This window comes from Rhinoraja longicauda, chromosome 26 (assembly GCF_053455715.1).
Source record: "Rhinoraja longicauda isolate Sanriku21f chromosome 26, sRhiLon1.1, whole genome shotgun sequence".
Taxonomy (NCBI): Eukaryota; Metazoa; Chordata; class Chondrichthyes; order Rajiformes; family Arhynchobatidae; genus Rhinoraja; species Rhinoraja longicauda.
In genome coordinates this window covers 15,499,905-15,525,316 of record NC_135978.1, presented here as the reverse complement: position 1 = coordinate 15,525,316, position 25,412 = coordinate 15,499,905, and the positions used below count along the sequence as shown (strand labels likewise).

The following is a 25,412-nucleotide window of genomic DNA, read 5'->3' as shown; positions in this document are numbered from 1 at the left end:
TGCGTCGCCCCTCCACTCTCTTCCCTGGCCCCGTCTCCCTCTAACGCAGCGAAATAAAAACAAACACGTGTTGTGGTTGTTGTTCGGAAGCCCCGCATCCCCAAGGTGAGCGCTGGTGGCGAGGGAAGTATCCTTGAGTTTGTTGTTTGCGAGGGGGCGCTGCGTTATCTCGCCTTGTCCCGGCCCTGGGTCGGTGGCGATCAGCTGCGGTTCTACGGCTCCGGGACAAGTTAAAGAGTCGGGGAGAGTCGAGGGGAACTCACCGCATAAATAAAAGAAAAACTACAAAATCATCATAGTTTTTACTAATTAACCATATGTACATCAAATTAACAGTTTTGAAAACTATATTTTCTTACCTATACGGAGAAAAACTGGAAAAAACGAACATTTACACGTAGATCAGCTGGTGACAATTCTATGCCTGCGCATGCTCAGTCGGAATACCGAACTCGCTTATAGAGAGGGTAAAATGTAAATCCCTACATTTATACAAGTGCTCAGAATCTTTAAGTATTTCAACGGTCTTTACAGCAAATAACTACTTAAGGGCTATTTAACAGAAGTCAATATCCAACATACCAGTTCTCTTGCCATTAAATCAAATTCTTACTAAATCCATACCTTTTTATAACAAATTTTATCCTGTCTTTTGCTAGAAGGATTCTTTCTAATCTTGGAATTCCATAGGTGGATGGCCTCCTGAATGGAATTCCTTCAGGTAAACCATCAACACAAAGATCTTCGGAATTCGACTGGAAGAGTGGATATGGGATCACAACTGGTCCGGTAGCAAGAGTGGCTTGAGCTAAAATTTTATACAATGTTAAGATTTAGGTCTATTATTATAGTAGCTTCATACAATACCTGTTCTAAATTACTTACACTCCACTTTGCAGTGAACATATTTAAATGCGAACCGTTGAAGAGGAACATTACCAAATTGCAGAATGACATATAGAGCAATGAAGAATGTGGGAGATCTCCTATGATGTTTTGTGGCATCATAAGATATCCTTGCCAAACCTTCCTAACATGGAGTCTAATTCTACAGACTAAGCAAGCTAGCTTAATTTACTAATTTAATAAGACAATGCATTATTACCCAACTAAAACAAAGATGCTCCCAAACCAAGAAACTTAAGTATCTTTTTCTTTAATAACCCCACAAAAGACATTAGGCTGATATTTAGAGGTAGGAAAAATAGGAACTCCTTATCTGATGTAAAATGTTGCTGTCATCTATTTGGGATAATAAATAAGATGACAGAGTTCCAGATATCATTAGAAATTAGAAACTTACAGCACAAAGAGCTATTAGAAACAGAAAATAGGTGCAGGAGTAGGCCATTCAGCCCTTCAAGTCAGCACCGCTATTCAATGTGATCATGGCTGATCACCCAGAATCACTACCCTGTTCCTACTTTCGCCCCATATCCCTTGATTCCATAGCCCCAAGAGCTATATCTAACTCTCTCTTGAATACATCCTGTGAATCGGCCTCCACTGTGGCAGAGAATTCCACACATTCACAACTCTCTGGCTGAAAATGTTGTTCCTCATCTAAATGGCCCACTCCTTATTCTGAAACTGTGACCACTGGTTCTGGACTTCCCCAACATGGGGAACATTTTTCCTGCAACTAGCCTGTCCAATCCTTTAAGAATTTTATGGGTTTCTATAAGATCCCCTCTCATCCTTCGAAATTCCGGTGAATGCAGTCGACCATTCTTTCATCATGTCAGTCCTGCCATCCCAGGAATTAACCCGATGAACCTACGCTGCACTCCCTCAATAGCAAGAATGTTCTTCCTCAAATTAGGAGACCAAAACTGCAATTTTTTACCAAATCTGGCCCACCCTACTAACAGCTCATCTTCGAACTATTTAATTAGTCCTTTACTCCTGCAATTTCCATTAACTATTCTTAGAAAGTTACTGCTGAATTGCTTCTGGTATCCTTTTAAAAAGTAAATTTACCTCCTTTGAATTTTCTATCAATAATCTTAAATCCTTGTCCTCAAATTATTGATCCTCGTGTCAGTGAAACGGTTCTCCAAACATACTTTATGATGATTTCATAATTTGAACACCTTGTCAATCTTCCCATAACCTCCCTTGTTCTAAAGTTAATCAACCACTCCATCAGCCTCTTCAGATTGTAACTGCTAGGATCTAAGAACAGGAAAATACTGTAGATGCTGAAGTCTAAAACAGAAAATGTCAGCAATGCAGAGTGAGTCAGGGTGTTTCAATGGAGAGACAATAAAAATTACCATTTCAGATTGGTGACCTTTATCAGAACTGGGAAATACTCCGAGGCAAAGCCCATTTTAAGAAGCAATGTTGGGGGAAAAATAGGCAGGGAAGGAGGAAAAGGTCCCCAAAATGTTATTCAAGAAAGTGGAGGAAGAGATGGATTTTTAAAAATGACAGCAAGGATGAGGGAGCTGGATTCGAGTGTGATAAACACTTGGTTAACAATAGTGGGTCTGGAGATGATGTAAATCAGACAAATACATTTGAAGTTAGCAGCAAGGTGTAAAAACATAAATGCATGCTAGAAATGTAAACTGCAAAGACTGAAACCACCAACTGCATGTAATAATTCAACAGCATTAAACCCAAGGCTATAATATCCCTTTGAAATAGAATGCGCCAGAAACACGCATCAGGTCAGGCAACATCGTTAACATGTCACGTTGAAGACCTTTTGATCAGTTATATTGTGCCATTCCTCTTGGAAGCATTTTGATTCAATGGAACTAGTTAAGAACAAATCCGAGGAACTGAATACATTGTAGAATTAAATACAACAAATTTAATCCATTATCAGTCAAGATTGAATACTCCTTACCATTGCAATAATGTACAGCCCATCTCATGCAATCAGCTTGGGTTACTAATACCCAATTTTCTAATAACTGTCCCCCTCAGTATCATAAACATGTTCACCTCCGCCCATATCCCAAATCGACTTGCTGGCCACATTCATCATAATTAGGACCAACTTATCGTTCTTTTTAAAGAATTAAAACAATCTGATAAGCATGTTACACAAAATTTAACCATAATAATTACCATATTTTCTTTCAAAGAGTTCTTCTACTTGCTTTCTTAAATCGGTAATTCTTGCATTCCATTGTTCTGCATTTATGAAAAGTTTGCAAATTAATGAAAAAAGCTCAACACCAGTATAACTAAAGTAAAATAGTGGTAACTAATGCCCAGATACAGTAAATACCGTTGATTAACTTGTGCACAGCAATGACTCCAAGTAGTGATGAATGCAGAAACCTTTAAACCAGTTTATCAAATATTGCCTACTGCAAACACAGAATACATGCAAGACGAATTTCAAGACGCTGACAAAAGAAATCAAATTTCTGATTCAAGCACAAATGTTTATAATTAAAAGTCTAAATTATGCTGTATTTGCAGTTGAGATGTTAAAGCAAAGTTCTGCACTTTATTTATTTTATTGAATCAGCCAAATTGAATGTTCTGAACAAAAGTTATGAACCATCTCACAAATGAATTTTCCTTGCACACCTACTGGATTGAAAAACCTAATCATTATGGTAAAACAAATTTAACATAATGTACAACATAGAAAATGAATGATGCAAAGCGAACTAAATTTCCAAAAAGTATTCTGTATTGTTTAATTAATAAAAGTTAAGAATGAAAAATCAAAAATCAATTTACAATTAAATTTATTAAAATATCCAGTGATTTCTGCATAATCATAGAATACATTACATCTAGCAAGTCTGATGATTGGTCCTGTTTATCTAGGAATGGAAACAAATCTTCAAGAAATTGAAATGGTACTTTAACTCACCAAAATTGAATTCCCTACTTTTCCGCTTCACGGTGGCCCCGGCATCCGTCAGCTGTACTGTACACTTTGTTCGCTTATTTGGTGGGAAATATTCATCATCTAAAAATAGAAAATGCAGTTTTATAACATTTCCATGCTCTTCATAAAACTGTGAACCATAAATGTCCTCTCATACTTATCCAAATAGCCCGATTTACAGTGCCTTTTGGTTTCATTGCAATTTTGTTGATGCATTCATGACAAAAATTTGGAATCCCAAGTACCCAAATGGCCACACTGAATGAGAACAAATGAAAATAAGCAGAATCGTGGGATATATAGAATCTAGCATTTGCGCTCAACTAGGCAGTGTTTACATAAATGAAAATTAAACAAAACTGCTGGTACTGCAAGCATGAGATGAAAACAAAAAATCCTGGAAGCATTTTCAGCGAAGGTACATGCCACAGCAAGGATGTCGGATGCATTATGAAAGAGTTGTACCATCATGGCATGGCCTCCAGCATTAATTATTGTTCAGGTAAAATGGAGTTAGGCGTTTTTCTTCAATTTTCAAGGATGATTCATGACGAATCTCCCCCCTCCCCCCCCCCCCAAATTGTATCTAATTGTGCTTTCTTTATTTACTTTTGCAATTAACTTTGCTTTGATTGTGTAACTTTACTTCAAAACAAATCAAAACAGATCATTACACCTTGCTAAATGGTGATTGTCAATTCACAAGGTTTACAATGATGATTACATGACAAAAAGTACTTAATTGGCTATTATAGAATTTGGGACTCAGATTTGTACGGTACGAGAAAATGATATCCGAATTAAACTTGGTAACTTTGCTACAATATTTACTGTTTGATTGCCATGCCACTTTATCCCCTCCCATATTTTCTTGTACTCTCCCTCTTCCATCTGATAATATTGTCCTATATTCTGTTCCCTCCAAAATACTATTCTTTGCTAACATCTCTCCCAACGTCTATACCAATACTCTATTATGAATAACACATGATGATTTCATAGATCACCCACAATTTTCTTAATCTATCAAGATAAATTATTTTACAATAACCAACAGGTTTCTTCATTCTCCATTATGCTCTTCTGTTTGTCACAAGAACATAAGACGGATTGAAATATACCCATTTTATTTTAAAGAAAACTGATATCTTGCCACAAGTCAGATCGGAATATAGTTTAAAAGCTTTCACCTGCACTTCTTTCACACCGGCTCCCAGATATTTTCTTTTTCATCAAGTATTGCCCTACAGACATCAGGTGAAATCAAAGCTGATCAGAAGAATAAAGCCTCTTAAATTAAAGGAGATCTTAATTTTCAACTACAATTTTGAATTATGAAATAAAATAATTTGACACTTTCAATGCAATTTGCCTAAATTTGAGGGTAAAGAGGATCAGATCAGGAATGCAGGAACAAAAAAAGGAAAAGCACAACCAGCTGCATTTATGACTTGGAAATTCGAGTTCACCACCCACCTGACCATTCCCTCCCTCAGACACACAATTGTTTTGGAATGTAATACGACAGAACTGAATATCAATTTATTCAAAGTTTCAACTACTATATATAGTAGGTTCTGTGCCTACTACAGAATCAGTTAAAGAACCAATGCTTGCCTTCAATAGTAACTTCTACTTCTGGGTCTTCACTAGTGTCAGAATGCTCATGGTGAGTCAAATCTAAGGAATACAAAACAAAATGTTTACTATTTAAGGAAAAACTTAAATTAAATTAAGCAACACAAGAAAAAAGCTTTACAAATGTACAAGTAACTATCATGTAATGCATTGTACCTTACATGACCACAGGATGTCATAATCAAGCAATGTTTGTTTCTCAAATAAAGTCACCATTAATAGGGCTGCTGTAATTTGTTGCGTTAATTGCAAATTTTGCAGTGTTAAGCATCAGAATACAAATATATTTGAATAGTCTCATGGAAAACACAATTTTAAATTATTTTGAGGAGGCAATTAAAGTACTCGGTGATCAAAGATTTCTGCAGCACTGGCACAGCTCTGTTAAATTCCCCCAGTGTTATATCTCTTAAATCTTATGTTGCTGGCCACAAGTGATGCAGTGAAGGTGCCCAATTTTTCCTCTAAGCAGTGCTCAACTCACTATAAATACTAGGCTGCCTGATGTCTGAGAAACTCAGAAATTATTTAAAGATACATAGCTTTACTTTATTCAAATAAACAAGCTTGCTCAAAACTGGGATGATCCCCACATGCCCTCACCATACTGTTTGACCTTGTTTAAAACTAGAAATGGAGAGAGTGGAATTGGGGTTCAATCTTTTAAAACCTACCTACTTGAGAAATTTAAAATTCCCACCAGCTTCAATTATATCTGTTCCACATCACAATCTAAGCAAGAATAAATAGCATGAAAAATGAAAACTACCAAACTGTAATATTTCTGCTTTTCCCCCCAAAATTATAAATTTCAAGCAATGTTGACCCTATTAAAAAGGAAATTGGTTCTACCAGGTGACACGTTTTAACAACTGTTCCTAACATCCCAAATTTGTGTACTTCATGGCTACTCTGGAAATGAGTATAGCCAAGATACTTAAGGGAAAAATAATTAGGGCTTCTCTTACCTCTCTTCAATTAACAATGAAAAACTAAACTCAAAATTCAACAAAACGAATGTTGAAAGAAGCTTGGAAAAACTGATTTCTGTGTGATTTATCCGTAGATTGAAGTATCTTTCAAAAATGTCACTGCATCAGTAAGTGAATCATGATTTTCTGTGACCAAAAATATCAATTATGAAATTGTTCGTAAAATAATTTAACGATTGACTGCCGCATTTTAGAGCTGCATTTGCAAAATATTGAATTGCAAAGCAGCCACTCACATTTACACCGTTTTAAAATAGCTGTGTTTCAATGAGTGGTGCATGTGTTGAACATATAACATATTAACTGCTTTAGGACATGCAAAGGCAGGTTCTGCAATCATTTTACATTTGTAGAGGGCTCAAAGCAATTAGGTGCAAATGAAATGAAAGTAATTCCAACATTTCTATAAAGAAAATTAAAATGTAAAAACTGCAAATGCTAGACATCGGAAATGTATTGAAAAGCTCATTAGGTCAGGCAGCACCTGTGGAAAGAAAACCAGTTAACATTACAGGTCTGGGACCCGTTGAGATCGGAACGACCCAGACCTGAAATACTAATAGTTTATTTTCAGTTATTGCTTGACGTTCTCAAAGGGGAAAGTAGCCAAGAAATGACAATACAAATAATCTGAGAATCTGAGAATTCCTCAAGCCCAACAATTGTCAGCTGCTTCATTAAAAGATCTTGCATCCAAATTAAGGTCCGAAGGGATGCCCATTAATGAATGCACAACTTTGATCTCCATTTGCAACTCCTCAGCAATTGGAACTGCCCAAGCCCATCTCCAATTGGATCCAGACAAAAGCACGGCAGGTAAATGCATTAAAATAGTCACAACCTCTTCAAAGACGTACGGGTATGTAGGTTAATTTGACTGGGTAAATGTAAAAAATTGTCCCTAATGTGTGTAGGATAGTGTTAATGTGCGGGGATCGCTGGGCGGCGCGGACTTGGTGGGCCAAAAAGGCCTGTTTCCGCGCTGTATATATATGATATGATTATGATATCCATCTGTACCATATTTTCTCTGTTTGAGCCATTTTTTTCTCATTTTAGCAGTTCATATAAATGGTCTTCGACCTGTAACGTCAACTCTGGTTTTCCTCTCAGAGATGTTGTGTTACCATCTGAGCAATTCCAGTATTTTGTTTTCTTTCAAATTTCAAGCATCTGTTTTATTAATTTTAAGCTCAGGGTTAGTTAAAAATGGACAGTATACCTTGCCTGAAGTTGGGTTCTGACCCGAATAATTGCCTGTTCTTGTCCTCCAGAGATGATGCCTGACCTACTGAGTTACTCCAGCACTGTGTCATTTTTTTTGTTGTAAACCAGCATCTGTAGTCCCTTGTGCCTACAATAAACCTTGCCAATCAGCCTTGCCAGCAATGTCTACATCCTGGAAAATATAAAGCACTACATCGAGAATATATCCTAAGAAAACCAATGTACCCAATGAAAACTTTCACTTCTAATCTCAACTTGGGTAAAGGCAAACTGATCTTGCATAATACTGCAATAATACTGCAATAACTATGCAGCAAAAAAACTGGTGATGTGGGTCATGTCCACCGCTGTCATTTCATGAACTTGGATTTTTCAAATATTCTTAACAACAGCTGACTCTAGCTGCACATACACAAAACATCAATCTTACCCAGGCCATCTTATCAAGATACCAGCAGAAAAATAATTTGCAATGTTTGTCTGAAAATCAATGAATCAAACCAAGCGGCCAACAAAATTAAATTTTCTATTTTTCATATATCAAATTTACATTTATTTGCAGTCTACCAATTGGTGTTAGAAATTTATAATACTTCTAAGATTAAAACTGCCATTTCAAAAGGTTCTGCATTAATGTTTTGTTACTGCTGAGACCTCAGACTAATTTCATTTTCTCAGGGGGCAAAAATTAAAAAGGGAAGTTACTCCACTTCTTACCATCTGCTGTATATTCCTCTTCAGTCTCATCACTTGATACATTGGCTTCATTCTGCAACTCTCCTCCTGTTGGCAGATGATCCTTTGAATAATTTTTGTACTCCTTAATGTACAACACCATTTAAAATAGATATGTAGTTCCACTAAGGTATTGTGGATTATGCCCCACAAAGATTTCTCCTCAATCATCTGCAAATTGGTGCCATACAATTTTAGTATTAGAAAGATCAGTACTGGCCTACAGCCATTAATTACATCATGTGGTTTCCAGTTACATTTTTGAACAAGTGAAGATAACTAGAAATTGGAAGAAAGATAATATTTTAGGCATCACTCCTTCATATGCCCACCAGCATTGAACCGTTACTCGCATCGTCCTGCTTCGCAAATTTCTTTGTGATTCCTTTAATCACTAGTTAACTTTCCCTTCGTGCATCACCAAATTAGATCCAAGCGTCTGTTGGTCAACAACCTTCACTCTTAATTTATTTGGTTTTACATTGGAGACAAAGGTGAAATAAAGCAAATGTTACAGGAACAGCTCAATAATTCCACTGCATGAACCACAGCGTCATCTGGTGACTCAGTTTACAGTAACAGAGAATATTACAGAGAATATGCACATATACAATTTTAAAAAATCAATACCACAGCACAACCAAAGCACATTAATTGATAATCAGCCCAAAAAGGTGGTAATTGGCTTTTCTGCTGTTTTATATTTTAACCCTGCGTTAATTAATTTAGTTATATAATCTTGCACTTTTAAATTTAATATTTACTCATTACAGTTCCACCACTGTAGGAAATTAACTGCAGTGCTGGTACAAATCAAAGGTATCACACAATGCTGGAATAACTCAGCGGGTCAGGCAGCATCTCAGGAGAGAAGGAATGGGTCCTTCTTTCCTTCTCTCCTGAGATGCTGCCTGACCCGCTGAGTTACTCCAGCATTTTGTGATACAGTTCCACCACTGATTTTCCGGCACTCTTGGTTCCAGATCTTTGCTGGTTTATCCAGCTGGCCAAGGAAGTTGGCTATGGGGATAGATGTGCTGGCTCCAACTGGGCTGGAGTTCCAGAGCCCCGGCCGCAGGTTACAAATTCAACCCACCGATCGGCCATGGAAGTCCTGATGAGGTTGAGATTGGCTGCCTCGCCCAGCCTAGGTGCCACATTTTCAGGGAGACTTCCAGGCGCGGGGGATTTCTCGCGGATCCCCTAGCGACCTCCAGCAGAACTCTGGTGTTCATTACAGTTCTATACATCGTTTCGTTTTTTTTTCTTCTATTTTCGATCCGGTTTTTCCATTTATTTGGCAAAGTAAAAAAACGCGGAAATCGGGCAAAAAGCACGGAAAATTGATTTTAAAAACGTGGAAATCCGCGGAAAATTCACATCCCTGATAACAGGAACAAGTATTGCCATTCCTTTCTCGTTCTCCATACTGCCACTCGATACCTTTGCATATTTTACACCTCAAACACCATTTAATTTGTCATGAATCAAGTCAAGAGTTTAATTGTCATAGGTACTGCCAAAGGAACAATGAAATTATTACTGGCAGCAGCTGAACTGGCCCATAAATGCATTACAACAGATAATATATATTTTAACATTTTAAATTAATAACCATGATACGACTGCAAAGAAACACTCAGTGCAACCAAAGACAGTCCACAGATGTTCAATCTTGCTGAGGTGCAGTGCTGTGCTCAAGAGCCTAATGGTTGTTGGGAAGAAGCTATTCTTGAACTCAATGGTCAGAGTTTTCAGGCTTCTGTACCTTTGTTCCAAAGGAAGGAATTAAATGACAGTGTGGCCAGGTAGTGTAGATATTTGATGAAATTGTTTGCGTTTTTGAGGCAGCGTTAACTATAGATCCCTTTGATGGTGGGGAAGTCAGCGTCTGATGGACTGGGCATACATTGCTCCGGGGCATACATGCAACCAGTCAATATGTATAAGAAAATAACTGCAGATGCTGGTACAAATCGAAGGTATTTATTCACAAAATGCTGGAGTAACTCAGCAGGTCAGGCAGCATCTCGGGAGAGAAGGAATGGGTGACGTTTCGGATCGAGACCCTTCTTCAGACTGATGTCGGGGGGGCGGGACAAAGGAAGGATATAGGTGGAGACAGGAAGATAGAGGGAGATCTGGGAAGGAGGAGGGGAAGAGAGGGACAGAGGAACTCTAAAGATGGAGAAGTCGATGCTCATACCACTGGGCTGCAAACTGCCCAGGCGAAATATGAGGTGCTGTTCCTCCAATTTCCGGTGGTCCTCACTATGGCACTGGAGGAGGCCCATGACAGAAAGGTCAGACTGGGAACGGGAGGGGAGTTGAAGTGCTCGACCACCGGGAGATCAGTTTGGTCAATGCGGACTGAGCGCAGGTGTTCAGCGAAGCGATTGCCGAGCCTGCGCTTGGTTTCGCCGAAGTAAATAAGTTGACATCTAGAGCAGCGGATGCTATAGATGAGGTTGGAGGAGGTGCAGGTGAACCTTTGTCTCACCTGGAAAGACTGTTTGGGTCCTTGGATGGAGTTGAGGGGGGAGGTAAAGGGACAGGTGTTGCATCTCGTGCGGTTGCAGGGGAAAGTGCCCAGGGTTGGGGTGGTTTGGGTAGGAAGGGACGAGTGGACCAGGGAGTTATGGAGGGAACGGTCACTGCGGAACGCAGAGAGGGGAGGGGATGGGAAGATATGGCCAGTGGTGGGGTCCTGTTGTAGGTGCCGAAATGTTGGCGGATGATTTGTTGGATCCGCTGGCTGGTGGGGTGGAAGGTGAGAACGAGGGGGATTCTGTCCTTGTTGCGAGTGGGGGGAGGGGGAGCAAGAGCGGAGCTGCGGGATGTAGAAGAGACCCTAGTGAGAGCCTCATCTATAATGGAGGAGGGGAAGCCCCGTTTCCTGAAGAACGAGGACATCTCTGAAGCCCTAGTGTGAAACACCTCATCCCGGGCGCAGATGCAGCGTAGACAGAGGAATTGGGAGTAGGGGATAGACTTTTTGCAGGGGACCGGGTGGGAAGAAGTATAGTCCAGATAGCTGTGCGAGTCAGTGGGTTTATAGTAAATGTCCGTCACCAGTCAATATGGTCTCGAGCCTGAACATTGTAAAAGTTCAATTGTACAAGTTCAATAGAGTATTGGTCGACATGCCAAATCTCCTCAAGCTTCTAAAGAAGTATAGGAATTGATGAGCTTTCCTTGTTGATTACATCAATGAGCTTCAGAGACTGATCATTCACAATCATTCACAATCAGTACCCTGTTCCTGCCTTCTCCCCATACCCCCTGATTCCTCTATCATCAAGAGCTCTATCTAGCATCCAGAGAATTGGCCTCCACTGCCTTCTGAGGCAGAGAATTCCACAGTTTACAACTCTGAAAAGGTTTTTCCTCATTTCTGTTCTAAATGGCCTACTCCTTATTCTTAAACTGTGGCCCCTGGTTCTGGACTCCCCCAACAATGGGAACATGTTTCCTGCCTCTAACGTGTCCAATCCATTAATAATCTTATATGTTTCAATAAGATTCCCACTCATCCTTCTAAATTTCAGCTGATACAAGCCGAGTCGCTCCAGTCTTTCAGTCTCAACATACGACAGTCCCGACATTCCGGGAATTAACCTAGTGAACCTACGCTGCACACCCTCAATAGCAAGAATGCCCTTCCTCAAATTTGGAGACCAAAACAGCACACAGTACTCCAGGTGCGGTCTCACTAGGGCTCTGTACAACTGCAGAAGGTCCTCTTTGCTCCTATACTCAACTCCTCTTGTCATAAAGGCCACCATGCCATTAGCTTTCTTCACTGCCTGCTGTACCTGCATGCTAACTTTAAGTGACTGATGAACAAGGACACCCAGATCTCTTGGTACTTCCCCTTTTCCTAACTTGACATCATTCAGATAATAATCTGCCTTCCTGTTCTTACCACCAAAGTAGATAACCTCACATTTATCCACATTAAACTGCATCTGCCATGCATCTGCCCACTCACACAACCTGTCCAAGTCACCCTGCAACCTCATAGCATCCTCCTCACAGTTCACACTGCCACCAGCTTTGTGTCGTCCGCAAATTTGCTAATGTTATTTTTAATCCCTTCATACAAGTCATTAATGTATATTGTAAATAGCTGCGGTCCCAGCACTGAGACTTGCGGTACCCCACAAGTCACTGCCTGCCGTTCTGATGCCTGCCGTTAATCCCTACTCTTTGTTTCCTGTCTGCCAACCAATTTTCTATCCATGTCAGCACCCTACCCCCAATACCATGTGCTCTAATCTTGCCCACTAATCTCCTATGTGGGACCGTATCAAAGGCTTTCTGAAAGTGCAGGTACACTACATCCACTGGCTCTCCCTTGTCCATTATCCTAGTTACATCCTCAAAAAATTCCAGAAGATTAGTCAAGCATGATTTCCCCTTCGTAAATCCATGTTAACTCGGAACGATCCTGTTACTGCTATCCAAATGTTCCGCAATTTCTTCTTTTGTAATTGACTCCAGCATCTTCCCCACCACTGATGTCATAACCGGATGGTGGGGAGAGTAAAGGAAATTTACAAGGAATGTGTGTGTATGTTTTACACAGAGTGGTAGGTGCCTGGATCACATGGGGAGATGGTGGAGGCAGGTGTAGAAGCAATGTTTAAGCATTTAGACCATAGACCATGTGCAGACAGATTGAATTGTGTCATCATGGTGCGCTGAAGGGCCTGTTCCTGTGCTGCACTGTTCTACATTCTACTTCTAATATCACTGGTTATAAACCAAACTACTAGATGAACTTTCTTGATACTTCTGCAAGACTAATTCATTTATATTACAAGAACATAGTTGCTAATGGAAGAAATTTTGTTGAAATTGGTGTTATATTTTTAAAGTTAATGGGGGGGGGAGAGGGGGAGGGGTTGCTGTACCAATACAGGAGAGGTTTGGCCTAATTATTAATAAAATGAGCAGTGATGAAGCAAACCATAAATCTCAAAATATAACAAATCTTATATGCTCAATTGTAATGGCATACGGAACAGCATATTTTAGATAATTGAAATTGACAATTCCACATAGCTACTAAACAGTTGCTCTTCACATGTTACAACAAAAATAAATTAACAAGGGAGCAGGTACGGCAAAACGGTTGATGGATGCAAGACTAGTACTGGAGCAATGGAGATATGATCTGGTAGTGGATTTGCACAGGTTAAAGAGATAGTGCTGCCATGCAGGGATTTCACCAAAAGAGATCATTTTAAATCAGAAGCATTGGGATTAAATATAAATCGGCAGGGATAACACCGCTCATCAAAAGTATTGATTCAACGTTGAAGCTAATTGAAATGCTAAATTAAATGTCAACTGCAAGAGCAAAACTTCTGTTGATGCATTGAAAGGGAAAGCAATTAACCTATCTTACCAGAGAACAAAGATCATTAAGCATTGCTTAAAGCAGAATATAATGATGCAATGAAACCAATTCAATTTCTCCCCTCCTTCCTACACAGAGAGCAGCGTCAGATAATTTTTTGACAATGAAATATTGCTATTATTTTGGATGGGAAGACTATGCACTCAAGTCATGAAAACTGCGCACAATGTGAAAATATCTTAGGGAAAAACAAATACCTTTGTAAGACTGTAATGACATCGAAAGTAGCCACACCAGGCCCTGACATAAAAAGCACTATTGTAGGACCTCCAATGCTTAATAGCAATAGGCAATGATTAAGCATTTTAAAAATATAATGTGCACAACCACCTCACACAGACAACAAAAAGAAATTGGCTGGCCCTATTAATCTTGTGCAAAAGTAGTCATGGTGAAATTGAGCATCATGAAGCTATTGCCCTGAACCATGCAATCTCAATGGAAGCAAAATTAGATGCACATAAGCTAAGCTAATACACAGCTAAGAGCACAACTTAGTGGGCAATCATGGAGAATTCCTTCTCAAAACCTAATGACCATCAAGTTCATGTAACAATAGATAAAACAGTCTTAATTTTCCACTCGGGTTTTGTTCACCATAACTGTTAGCTATAACTGGAAACACAGCCAACTCCTTTGATAGTCTACACCAAGATTTCACCCATAAAAAGAAAAGCAATTGGTTCCAAAGGTTAGTGACATTTGATGAAAAAGATGTCCAACCCATTTTTTACTTGGAAATTTATACAAAACTTGACGGTACATCCTTTACAGTTGAGTTATTTTGAAATCCTTGATTTTTATTATTTCTCTTTTCCCTGAGGGGAAAGGCCTAAAAAGACCCCAAAAAAACCATCATGAATTACTAAGAATATTAGTAATATTAACCTCAATGATGCAGCAACAAGACTTCAATGCAAGTTAAGCATAAAAAGCTGTGAAACTAGCAAAATATGTTATTTTGAAACTACCAAGGTATTATTGAGGAACCTTCTTTCTCCCACTTTATATTTCTTGACAAATTTCATCATAAAGAACACAAAAACATCCCAGAAACATTGAGCACATTAAATCTTGAGTCAGTAGTTGAAAAAAGAGAGAAATTAATAGGACTGGAAGCCCATTGATGGGTTTTGAAAGAGGTGGCTACGGAGATAGTAAATGCATTGGGAGCCTTCTTCCAAGACTCCACTATTTTTAGATAAATTACTGGATTATTAAATAACAAATGCAACTCCACCATGAGAGAAAATTCAGAAGTACAGACAAATTGGCTTTATGTCATTAGTAGGGAACAGGCTAGAATAGTTTAAAGAAATGATAAGAGTATTTAGAAATTAACAGAATTTGTCCGAGTCACCATGATCCTACCAGAGGAATCATGTGCAACAAATATGTTGGACTTTTGTTTTTGAAATTGCAAGCACCAGAATAGATATTGGGAGAAAGTGTATTTAAACACTAAAAAGTGCCACATAAAAGATCATTAAGCTAAATTTGGCATATGGGATTGGGGAATTAAGACTGGTTACTGACAGAAAATTGATTTTTTTTTTAGTTTGTGGAGGTTTCAGGTTTCTGATGGCTACAGGTCTATAACCCGAGGCCCCAGATGTTCAATCTATATCAGTGATTTGAATCAGGTGACCAAAGGTAAGCAGAAAAGTTTGCAGAGAAGTCAAAGCTCAGTGCCAGTCCACGTTTCAAGGAAGATGCAGACATACTTCAGGGGGTGTATGCAGGCTAAGTGAATGGACGAGGACGAGATAGATGAACAATTATGTGAAATCACCAAGTATGGTAGAGAGAAGAGAAAACAAAAGCAGAGGTAGACACAAAATGCTGGAGTAACTCAGCAGGTCAGGCAGCATCTCGGGAGAGAAGGAATGGGTGACGTTTCAGGTCAAGACCCTTCTTCAGAAATCAAAGCAGATACCGTGTGGAAAGAGATTGACAGAGGTTGATGTTCAAAAGAACTGTGTATCTTCATACACAAAACACTTAACATGCAAGTACAGGCAACAACCAGGAGCCCAAACATTATTACAAAAAAGTTTACATCCAGAGGTAAAGATGTACTACCAAAATTATACATGGCTGATGAGACGAATACTGGAATACTGTGTACAGATCTGGCCATCCTTAGCAGAGAAAGGTATAGAGTAAAACTCCAATACTGTATCCAATATTTCAGAAATCCCTATAATTCTACATCCGGCTTGTTCATTAACCTGGAGCAGACACCAGGAGTCAAAGTGTATGCCACGTCCAAACTGGGTGCGTTGGGTGCGTGCCCGGAGCCGAATTTAAGGAAACCACAAGTCAGGAATGTGGGTAGATTTGTTGCCAGAGCATCAACATCTTTCATCTCGTTTGGTACATCCAATAATCCAGAAAATTTGGTAGTCCAGCACCCCCACCCCCCAAGTTCTGAGTACACCAGATTATCAGATTTACTGTACTTGCAAGATTCTGATTGTTAGAAAAATTATGAGTTTGTCTGATACGAGATTAAGCAGACTAGACCCAAATTAGAGTTTAGAATAAAAGATGGTCTCATTGAAATTTAACTGCTTATCGGGTTTGCAGAGTAGACACAGGGAAAACGCTTTCTCTGGCTGTTGCCTAGAACCAAGGATCAAAGTCTCAAAGCAAATCAAAGACAATAAGAAATGTCTTCAGCCAGCATGCATTAAATCTTTTATCTTCTACTCAATGACAATCTGTTTCCTCTCAAACTTTATGCTCGTCACCTGCATCTACTGTAATCTTTTCTACCTGTTGAGAACCAGCTCGCGTATCTCTTTTCCATAATGCTACAATACTCTGCACCATCACAATCTTTATTTTCTACTTTCGTAATTCCCTTTCTCTACATACTTTACCTCTATTCATCCACCCTCTTTATTTATGAAAAGCTTTGTTGCAAATTTGGAATGCTATGAATTTATGCAATAAAGAGGCAATGCCTGTAACTAGACTGTTTATATTTTTGAACACTACAATGCAGTTTGTAAAGACCCACAAGTAGAAAACAAATGATAAAAGTTGCAAGTTTTCAAAATTGAAATGACTGATATATTCACCATATTTTATTGAAATTGATTTATTCAACATGTTTTAGAGCAAAATTTCCACATTACCTTGATTCGTATATTGATAATAATCTGGATCTTCTGCTTCAGCTTTGATTGGAATTGGTTCTACTGACGTACCTGAAAAATGTTTCAAAAAATGAAAGTCTATGCAGAATTAGGCAAGTTTCAGAGTACAAACAGAGACTGCAGCTAGTTTAAAAAATATATATTGTTATCCTTCTGAAGACAATAACACTTAGGAAACTACTTCAGATAAGAGGAGCAGGAACCCAAATATTAATCATTCTGCTAAGTTTCTTAGCAACGAATATGATGGACTATTTAACCATAGCCAATTCCAGTGGTCTTCTTTATCAGCAATCAGATTGTAATGCTTTCGCTTACAGTTGAAAAAAATTATCACCTACAATGGAACCATTTATGGAAGTTCTGTCAGCTATTTTGTATCTAGTGTCCAATTTAAAATATCACAGGGACATTACCTTTCCACACAAAGGTCAGTCTCGACAAGCAAACCAAATTGGTAACAGTGCTGAGGAGAAGGATTTCCTGGAATGTTTAAGGGTTGGGTTTTTAAACCAATCTGCAGAGGAACCGACTAGAGGACAGGCCATCCTAGACTGGGTATTGTGTAATAAGGAAGGATTAGTTAGCAGAATATGGTGGAATTCTGCATTAGGATGGAGAGTGACATGGTTAATGCAGAGATTAGGGTCTTGAACTTGAATAAAGGACTTTGAAGGTATGAGAAAGGAATTGGCTAGGATAGACTGGCAAATCTATATACTAAAACCCTCATTTGTTTGTTCCTGAACTACAGCCAAAACAGTACATGATAGCGCAACAATTTTAGGGCCACCTTACTCACCGTCGTTCCTTTGGTGTGAATGGAAGAAGTTTCATTGAAATCGGTGTTATATTTTAAAAGTTATTCACATTTTAAAGTTTAAATCTATCTCCTAGGGAGGGAGCGGGGAGGAGGGAGGATCAGGCAGGTTGAGGGGGATGGAGTGGGAGGGGGAGCTGCACCAATGCAGGAGAGGTTTGGGCCCAACGGGTCCACTTGGTCTAGTTATACTTAAAAGGGTTGATGGTGGAGATGCAATGGAAAAGATTTAAAGACCACATGAATGTACTCCAAGAATTCTTCATCCCTGTCTGGCGAAAAAATATAACTGGGAAGGCGACTAAACTGTGGCTGACGAGGGAAGTCAAGGATAGTGTTAAAGCCAAGGAAGAGGCATATAAATTGGCCAGAAGAAGCGGCCAACCAGAGGACTGGGAGAAATTTAGAACTCAACAGAGGAGGACAAAGGGGTTAAATAGGAGGGGAAAAACAGAGCATGAAAGAAAGCTTGCGGGAAATATAAAAACTGACTGTAAAGTTTTCTGTAGGTATGTAAAAAGGAAAGGATTAGTGAAGGTGAATGTAGGTCCCTTACAGTCAGAGACAGGTGAATTTATAAAGGGAAACAAGGAAATGGCAGAACAGTTAAACAAGTAAATTGGTTCCGTCTTCACTAAGGAAGACACAATCTCCCGGAAATACTAGGGGACCAAGGATCTAGTGGGAGGGAGAACTGAAGAGAATCCACATTACTCAGAAAATGGTGTTAGGTAAACTGTTGGGACTGAATGCAGATAAATCCCCAGGGCCAGATGGTCTGCATCCCAGAATACTCAAGGAGGTGGCCCGAGAAATTGTGGATGCATTAGTGATCATTTTCCAATGTTCTCTCGACTCTGGGTCATTTCCTGTGGATTAGAGGGTAGCCAATGTAATGCCACCTTTTAAGAAAGGAGGGAGAGAGAAAATGTGGAATTATAGACAAGTTAGCCTTACATCGGTTGTGGGGAAGATGCTGGAGTCAATTATTAAAGATGTTATAACAGCGCATTCGGAAAGCAGTGACGGGATCGGTCAAAGTCAGCATGGATTTATGACGGGGAAATCATGCCTGGCTAATCTGTTGGTATTTTGTAAGGATGTAACAAGTAGAATGGATAAGGGAGAGCCAGTGGATGCTGTGTATCGGGACTTTCAAAAGGCATTTGACAAAGTCCCACACAAGAGATTAGTGTGCAAATTTAGAGCACATGGTGTTGGGGGTAGGGTATTGACAAGGATAGAGAACTGGTTGGCAGACAGGAAGCAAAGAGTAAGAATTAACGGGTCCTTTTCAGAATGGCAGACAGTGACTAGTGGGGTGCCACAAGGCTCCATGCTAGGACCCCAGTTGTTTTACAATATATATTAACGATTTAGATGAGGGAATTAAATGTAACATCTCTAAGTTTGTGGATGACACTAAGCTGGGTGGCAGTGCGAGCTGCAAGGAGGATGCTATGAGACAGCAGGGTGACTTGGATAGTTTGGGTGTGGGCAAAAGCATGGCAGATGCAGTAAAATGTGGATAAATGTGAGGTTATCCACTTTGGTGGCAAGAACAGAAAGGCAGATTATTATCTGAATGGTGTCAGAATAGGAGAAGGGGAGGTGCAACAAGACCTGAGTGTGCTTGTACATCAGTCACTGAAAGTAAGCATGCAGGTACAGCAGGTAGTGAAGAAAGCCAATGGCATGTTGGCCTTCATTGTGGGAGGATTTGAGTTTAGGAGTAAGGAGGTCCTACTGCAGTTGTACAGGGCTCTGGTGAGACCGCACCTGGAGTATTGCATGCAATTTTGGTCTTCTAATTTGAGGAAGGACATTATTGCTATTGAGGGAGTGCAGTGTAGGTTCACCAGGTGAATTCCCAGGATGGCAGGACTGACGTATAATGAAAGAATGGGTGGACTGGGTTTGTCTTCGCTGGAGTTTAGAAGGATGAGGGGATCTTATAGAAACATAAAATTCTTAAAGGATTGGACAGGCTAGATGCAGGGAAAATGTTCCCCATGATGGGGGAGTCCCAGAACTAAGGGTCACAGTTTAAGAATAAGGGGTAGACCATTTAGGACTGAGATGAGGAAAAACATTTTCACCCAGAGTTGTGAATCTGTGGAATTCTCTGCCACAGAAGGCAGTGGAGGCCAATTCACTGGATGTTTTCAAGAAAGTTAGATTTAGCTCTTAGGGCTAAGGGAATCAAGGGATATGGGGAAAAAGCCAGAATGGGGTACTGATTTTGGATGATCAGCCATGATCATATTGAATGTCGGTGCTGGCTCAAAGGGCTGAATGGCCTACTCCTACACCTATTTTCTATGTTTCTATGAGTGCACAGGCCCCCAATGGTCAACAAGACGAGAGATGAGAATTAGAAAAGCAAATTTGCCAGGAGATTGCAGGCAGCTGTAGGCCCCCCGGCAATATGTAGAGGGCCCCACACGGGAGAGGGCAATGCTTAATCTAGTCTTGGGAAATTGGGAGGGAGAGATTGATGAAGTATTCCTGAATGAGCCTTTTGGAACAAGCGACTACTGTTCTATTAGGTTTAAGACATTGAGGCCACATTTAGCATAGTGTGTTCAGTTTTGGTCATGATGTTGTAGGAAAGATTTGTCAATCTGAAAAGGGTGCAGAGAAGATTTACAGGGATGGTGCCAGGACTCAAGGGCCTGAATTATAGAGTGGTTGAGCAGGCTAGTACTCTATTCCTTGAAGCTCAGGCAGATAAGGAGGGAATCGTTTCGAAGTGTTCAAAATCACGAGAAGAAAAGATCGAGAAAAAAAGTCTCTTGCCCAGAGTAGGGGAATCGAGAACTAGAGGACATAGGTTTAAGTTCAAGGGGGAAAGATTTAATAGAAACCGGAGGTGCAACCTTTGTACACAAAGGGTGGTGGGTATATGAAACGAGCTGCTGGAGGAGGTCGTTGAGGCAGGTACTAATCACAATGTTTAAGAAACATTAGCCAGGTACACGGATAGGATAGGTTTAGAGGGTTACGGGCCAAAAGCAGGCAGGTGGTAGTAGTATAGATGGGACATGTTGGACGGTATGGGCAGGTTGGGCCGATGGTCCTCCTTCCACACTGTATGACAGGTTACTGCATGAAATTAGCTCATGAAGACAGAAAACTCAAGTCATTTCCAGGCTGGCAAGCTATAACCATAGGTGTACCGCAAAGACCAATGTTTGGTTTATCATCTAATTATAATTTATATCAATGACTTAGGTGAATACCAACATAAAGACCGGTTGTTTATCCCAAATTACTCCCTGCCCCTAACCTCCCCCATCTCAAAAACTTAAAACTTTTCTACTTTCTCTCTCCCAAGGGTCAAGAATCATGAAAAATTTAGATGCATGTTAAGGCAATGACTTACAAATGAAAATGTGAGTGTAAAGTTATCCTACTATAATGTCATGTGCTTGTGGTGAATACACATGGAATAACATGTACTGCTTTGGTCACCGTCATCTAAAGGAGGTGACATGAAGGGTAACTTTATCATAAACCAAAAAGTGGTCAAAATGTTCAACAGCTCAGACATTTGAGGGAGGGAAGAAACATTATTCATGTTTTACTTTGCTGACATTCTCTGATTACGGGCAAACCATTCACTGCTTCTCTTTTCACAGATGCAGCCCGATCTTCTGAGCATTTCCAACAACTTCTGTTAAATTTCAGATTTCCAGCATCTTAAGACTTCATGGTATAACAACAATGAAGACCCTAGAATTTGACTATTTCTGAGCAGATTAATCAAATTATGGTTATTGCTGGTCTGAAATTATCGTATAATCTTGTGCAACTGAATCAACTCTCAATACCTTTACGGAAAATTATTTAATCCTGAAAACTAAACCTATCACTACTTCAGAAAATTCCTTGTAAATCTAATGCAAGCTGAAAACACAAACTTTGCTAAATGTTGCAATTAAGAATTACAGGCAACATAACAATATCTACTATTTTGCCTTTAATTAAAAGCTTACCCAAATTTAAAAAGCAACTTACTGGGTTGGTTATCATCGCCGGGCTCGGTTTTCACTTGAATGAAGCTACAAGATAAAAATATGGAAATGTATTCACTTTTGCTCTGGTTTGTTATTCACTTTTTCTTTAATGGCAGAAAATGGATGCTCTTTTCCACTAATCTCTCCTTCACTGGAGGTAAAGTCAGGTTGAAGTATAGATATCATGTTATAACTCTAAATGGATTATGGAATAGATATAGAAATATTATCGCACTAGAGGGCATATGGCCCAGCGTTGGTTCTTTGAAACAGCTATATACAGTGACCTCCATAATGTTTGGAACAAAGACCCATCATTTATTTTTATGCCTCTGGACTCCACAATTTGAGATTTGCAGTAGAAAAAAAAAAATCACATGTGGTTAAAGTGCACATTGTCAGATTTTAATAAAGAGTATTTTTAAACATTTTGGTTTCACCATGTACATAGTCGTCGTTGTCCCCCCCCCCCCCCCACACCACCATATTTCAGGGCACCATAATGTTTGGGACACAGCAATGTCATGTAAATGAAAGTAGTTATGTTTAGTATTTTGTTGCATATCCTTTGCATGCAATGACTTCTTGAAGTTTGTGATTCATGGACATCACCAGTTGCTGGGTGTCTTCTCTGGTGATGCTCTGCCAGGCCTGTATTGCAGCAATCTGTTACACCGAAGGTACCGACCGGAAGAGAGAAGTTGGGTGACGGTGAGGAAGGGAAGTGCAAGAGAACCCAGGGGATGTACCTCTTGACCACAGGGTTCACCCTCTTGGAAGCTGTCGGGACAGAAGACACTGCCAGTCTGAGCGGCGGACAAGTCTGCGAGGCAAAACGTGGCGCTGAGGCAAAGCCAGAGAGACCGACGTCAAGCAGAGCCGTGGTACTCCATCGTGAGAGGTACAGACAGGGGCTTCTGCGGCAACAAATGAGATTCTGCGGCAACAAATGGTGCGTTGCCTCCCTGGTGCCAGGATCCAGGACGTCACGGAATGAGTGCAGGGCATCCTCAAGGGAGATGGTGAGCAGCCGGAAGTGGTAGTGCACGTCAGCACAAATGACGTCGCGAAGAAGTGGCAAGATATTCTGCAGCGTGACTTTAGAGAGCTCAGAAGAAGGCTGAAAAGCAGGACCTCCAGGGTGGTTATCTCCGGTTTTCTTCCAGTTCCTCATGCTGGTGAGGGCAGGAACAGGGAGATAGGGGATCTGAATGTGTGGCTGAGGAGCTGGTGCAGGGGGCAGGGATTTTGATTCTTAGACCACTGGGATCTGTTTTGGGGTAAGGGTGAATTGTACAAAAGCGACAGGTTGCACCTCAACAGGCGGGGGACCAGCATTCTGGCAGGCAGGTTTGCCAATGCTACACGGGTGGTTTTAAACTAAATAGTGGGAGGGTGGGGGGGGGAGTTAAAGGGAAAGGGGAGTTAAAGGGAGTTAAAGGGAAAGAGAGTATAGGAAAAGTTAAGAAAGACCCCAGAATTAACCGGACAGAAAGCTCACGAAGGGATAGGAGAGAATGGCCATGTGTAATAGGAATCGATGTAAAAGGTGAGATGAGCAATGGATTAAAAGTATTACATATGAATGCGAAGTGTAAGCAGTAAAGTGGATGAACTTGAGGCTCAGTTAGAGATTGGTAGATATGGCATTGAGAGGATTACAGAGACGTGGCTGCAGGAGGATCGGGACTAGGAACTGAATATTCAGGGTTATATGTCCTATTGAAAGGACAGGCTGGTGGGCAGAGGAGGTGGGGGAGCTCTGTTTGCGAGGGGTGAAATTCAGTCCCTTGCAAGAGGTGACATAGGGACTGACGATGTAGAGGCACTGTGGATAGAGTTGAGGAATTGTAACGGTAAGAAGACACTAATGGGAGTTATCTACAGGCCCCCAAACAGTAGCCCGGATATAGGGTGTAAGTTACAGCAGGAGTTAAAACTGGCATGTAACAAAGGTAATGCCACTGTGGTTATGGGAGATTTCTATATGCAGGTAGATTGGGAAAAACAGGTTGGTTCTAGACCCCAAGAAAGGGAGTTTGTAAAGTGCCTTCAAGATGTTCTTAGAGCAGCTTGTACTGGAGCCTACCAGAGAGAAGGCAATTCTGGATTTAGTGTTGTCCAATGAAGCAGATTTAATAAGGGAGCTCGTGGTAAGGGAGCTCATGGTAAGGGAGCCACTTGGTGGTAGTGACCATAATATGATTAGTTTTAATCTGTAATTTGAGAGGGAGAAGGTTAAATCAGAAGTGTCAGTGTTGCAGTTGAATAAGGGGGACTATGAAGGCATGAGAGTGGAGCTGGTCATTGTCGACTGGAAAAGGATCCTAGCAGGAATTTCTGAACATAATCCAGAAGATGCAGGATCATCTCATTCCAAAGAGGAAGAAAGATTCTAAGGGGAGTAAGAGGCAACCGTGGCTGACAAGGGAAGTTAGGGATGGAATAAAACTAAAAGAAAAGATGTATAACATAGCAAAGAGTAGCGGGAAGCCAGAGGATTGGGTAACTTTCAAAGGACAACAGAAGGCAACAAAACGGGCAATACGGGTTGAAAAGATGAAGTACGAGGAGAAGCTGGCCAAAAATATAAAGGACAGTAAAAGCTTCTTTAGGATGTAACTAGGAAAATTGACAAGGGAGAGTCAGTGGATGTGGTGTACCTCGACTTTCAGAAAGCCTTCGACAAGGTCCCACATAGGAGATTAGTGGGCAAAATTAGGGCACATGGTATTGGGGGTAGGGTACTGACATGGATAGAAAATTGGTTGACAGACAGAAAGCAAAGAGTGGGGATAAATGGGTCCCTTTCGGAATGGCAGGCAGTGACCTGTGGGGTACCGCAAGGTTCGGTGCTGGGACCCCAGCTATTTACGATATACATTAATGACTTAGACGAAGGGATTAAAAGTACCATTAGCAAATTTGCAGATGATACTAAGTTGGGGGGTAGTGTGAATTGTGAGGAAGATGCAATAACGCTGCAGGGTGACTTGGACAGGTTGTGTGAGTGGGCGGATACATGGCAGATGCAGTTTAATGTAGGTAAGTGTGAGGTTATTCACTTTGGAAGTAAGAATAGAAAGGCAGATTATTATCTGAATGGTGTCAAGTTAGGAGGAGGGGGAGTTCAACGAGATCTGGGTGTCCTAGTGCATCAGTCAATGAAAGGAAGCATGCAGGTTCAGCAGGCAGTGAAGAAAGCCAATGGAATGTTGGCCTTCGTAACAAGAGGAGTTGAGTATAGGAGCAAAGAGGTCCTTCTACAGTTGTACCGGGCCCTGGTGAGACCGCACCTGGAGTACTGTGTGCAGTTTTGGTCTCCAAATTTGAGGAAGGATATTCTTGCTATGGAGGGCGTGCAGCGTAGGTTCACTAGGTTAATTCCCGGAATGGCGGGACTGTCGTATGTTGAAAGGCTGGAGCGATTGGGCTTGTATACACTGGAATTTAGAAGGATGAGGGGGGATCTTATTGAAACATATAAGATAATTAGGGGATTGGACACATTAGAGGCAGATAACATGTTC

General features: G+C 40.4%; 1 protein-coding gene across 10 annotated transcripts in view; it reads right to left on the bottom strand.

Annotated features, from left to right (window-relative positions):
* LOC144606296 (general transcription factor II-I-like) overlaps positions 1-25,412 on the bottom strand; it is a 139,953-nt gene that overhangs the window by 56,491 nt on the left and 58,050 nt on the right. For 9 of the 10 annotated variants that reach the window (XM_078422250.1, XM_078422255.1, XM_078422257.1 and 6 more), the window contains exons 9-16: positions 21,884-21,927; positions 17,023-17,094; positions 8,437-8,502; positions 5,480-5,542; positions 5,053-5,106; positions 3,845-3,943; positions 3,082-3,147; positions 625-808 (exon numbers count right to left, since the gene is read on the bottom strand). In XM_078422250.1, the coding sequence (XP_078278376.1) occupies positions 625-808; positions 3,082-3,147; positions 3,845-3,943; positions 5,053-5,106; positions 5,480-5,542; positions 8,437-8,502; positions 17,023-17,094; positions 21,884-21,927 (648 nt within the window). The remainder of the gene's footprint in view (positions 1-624; positions 809-3,081; positions 3,148-3,844; positions 3,944-5,052; positions 5,107-5,479; positions 5,543-8,436; positions 8,503-17,022; positions 17,095-21,883; positions 21,928-25,412) is intronic. The other variant, XM_078422256.1, reaches the window with a different exon arrangement.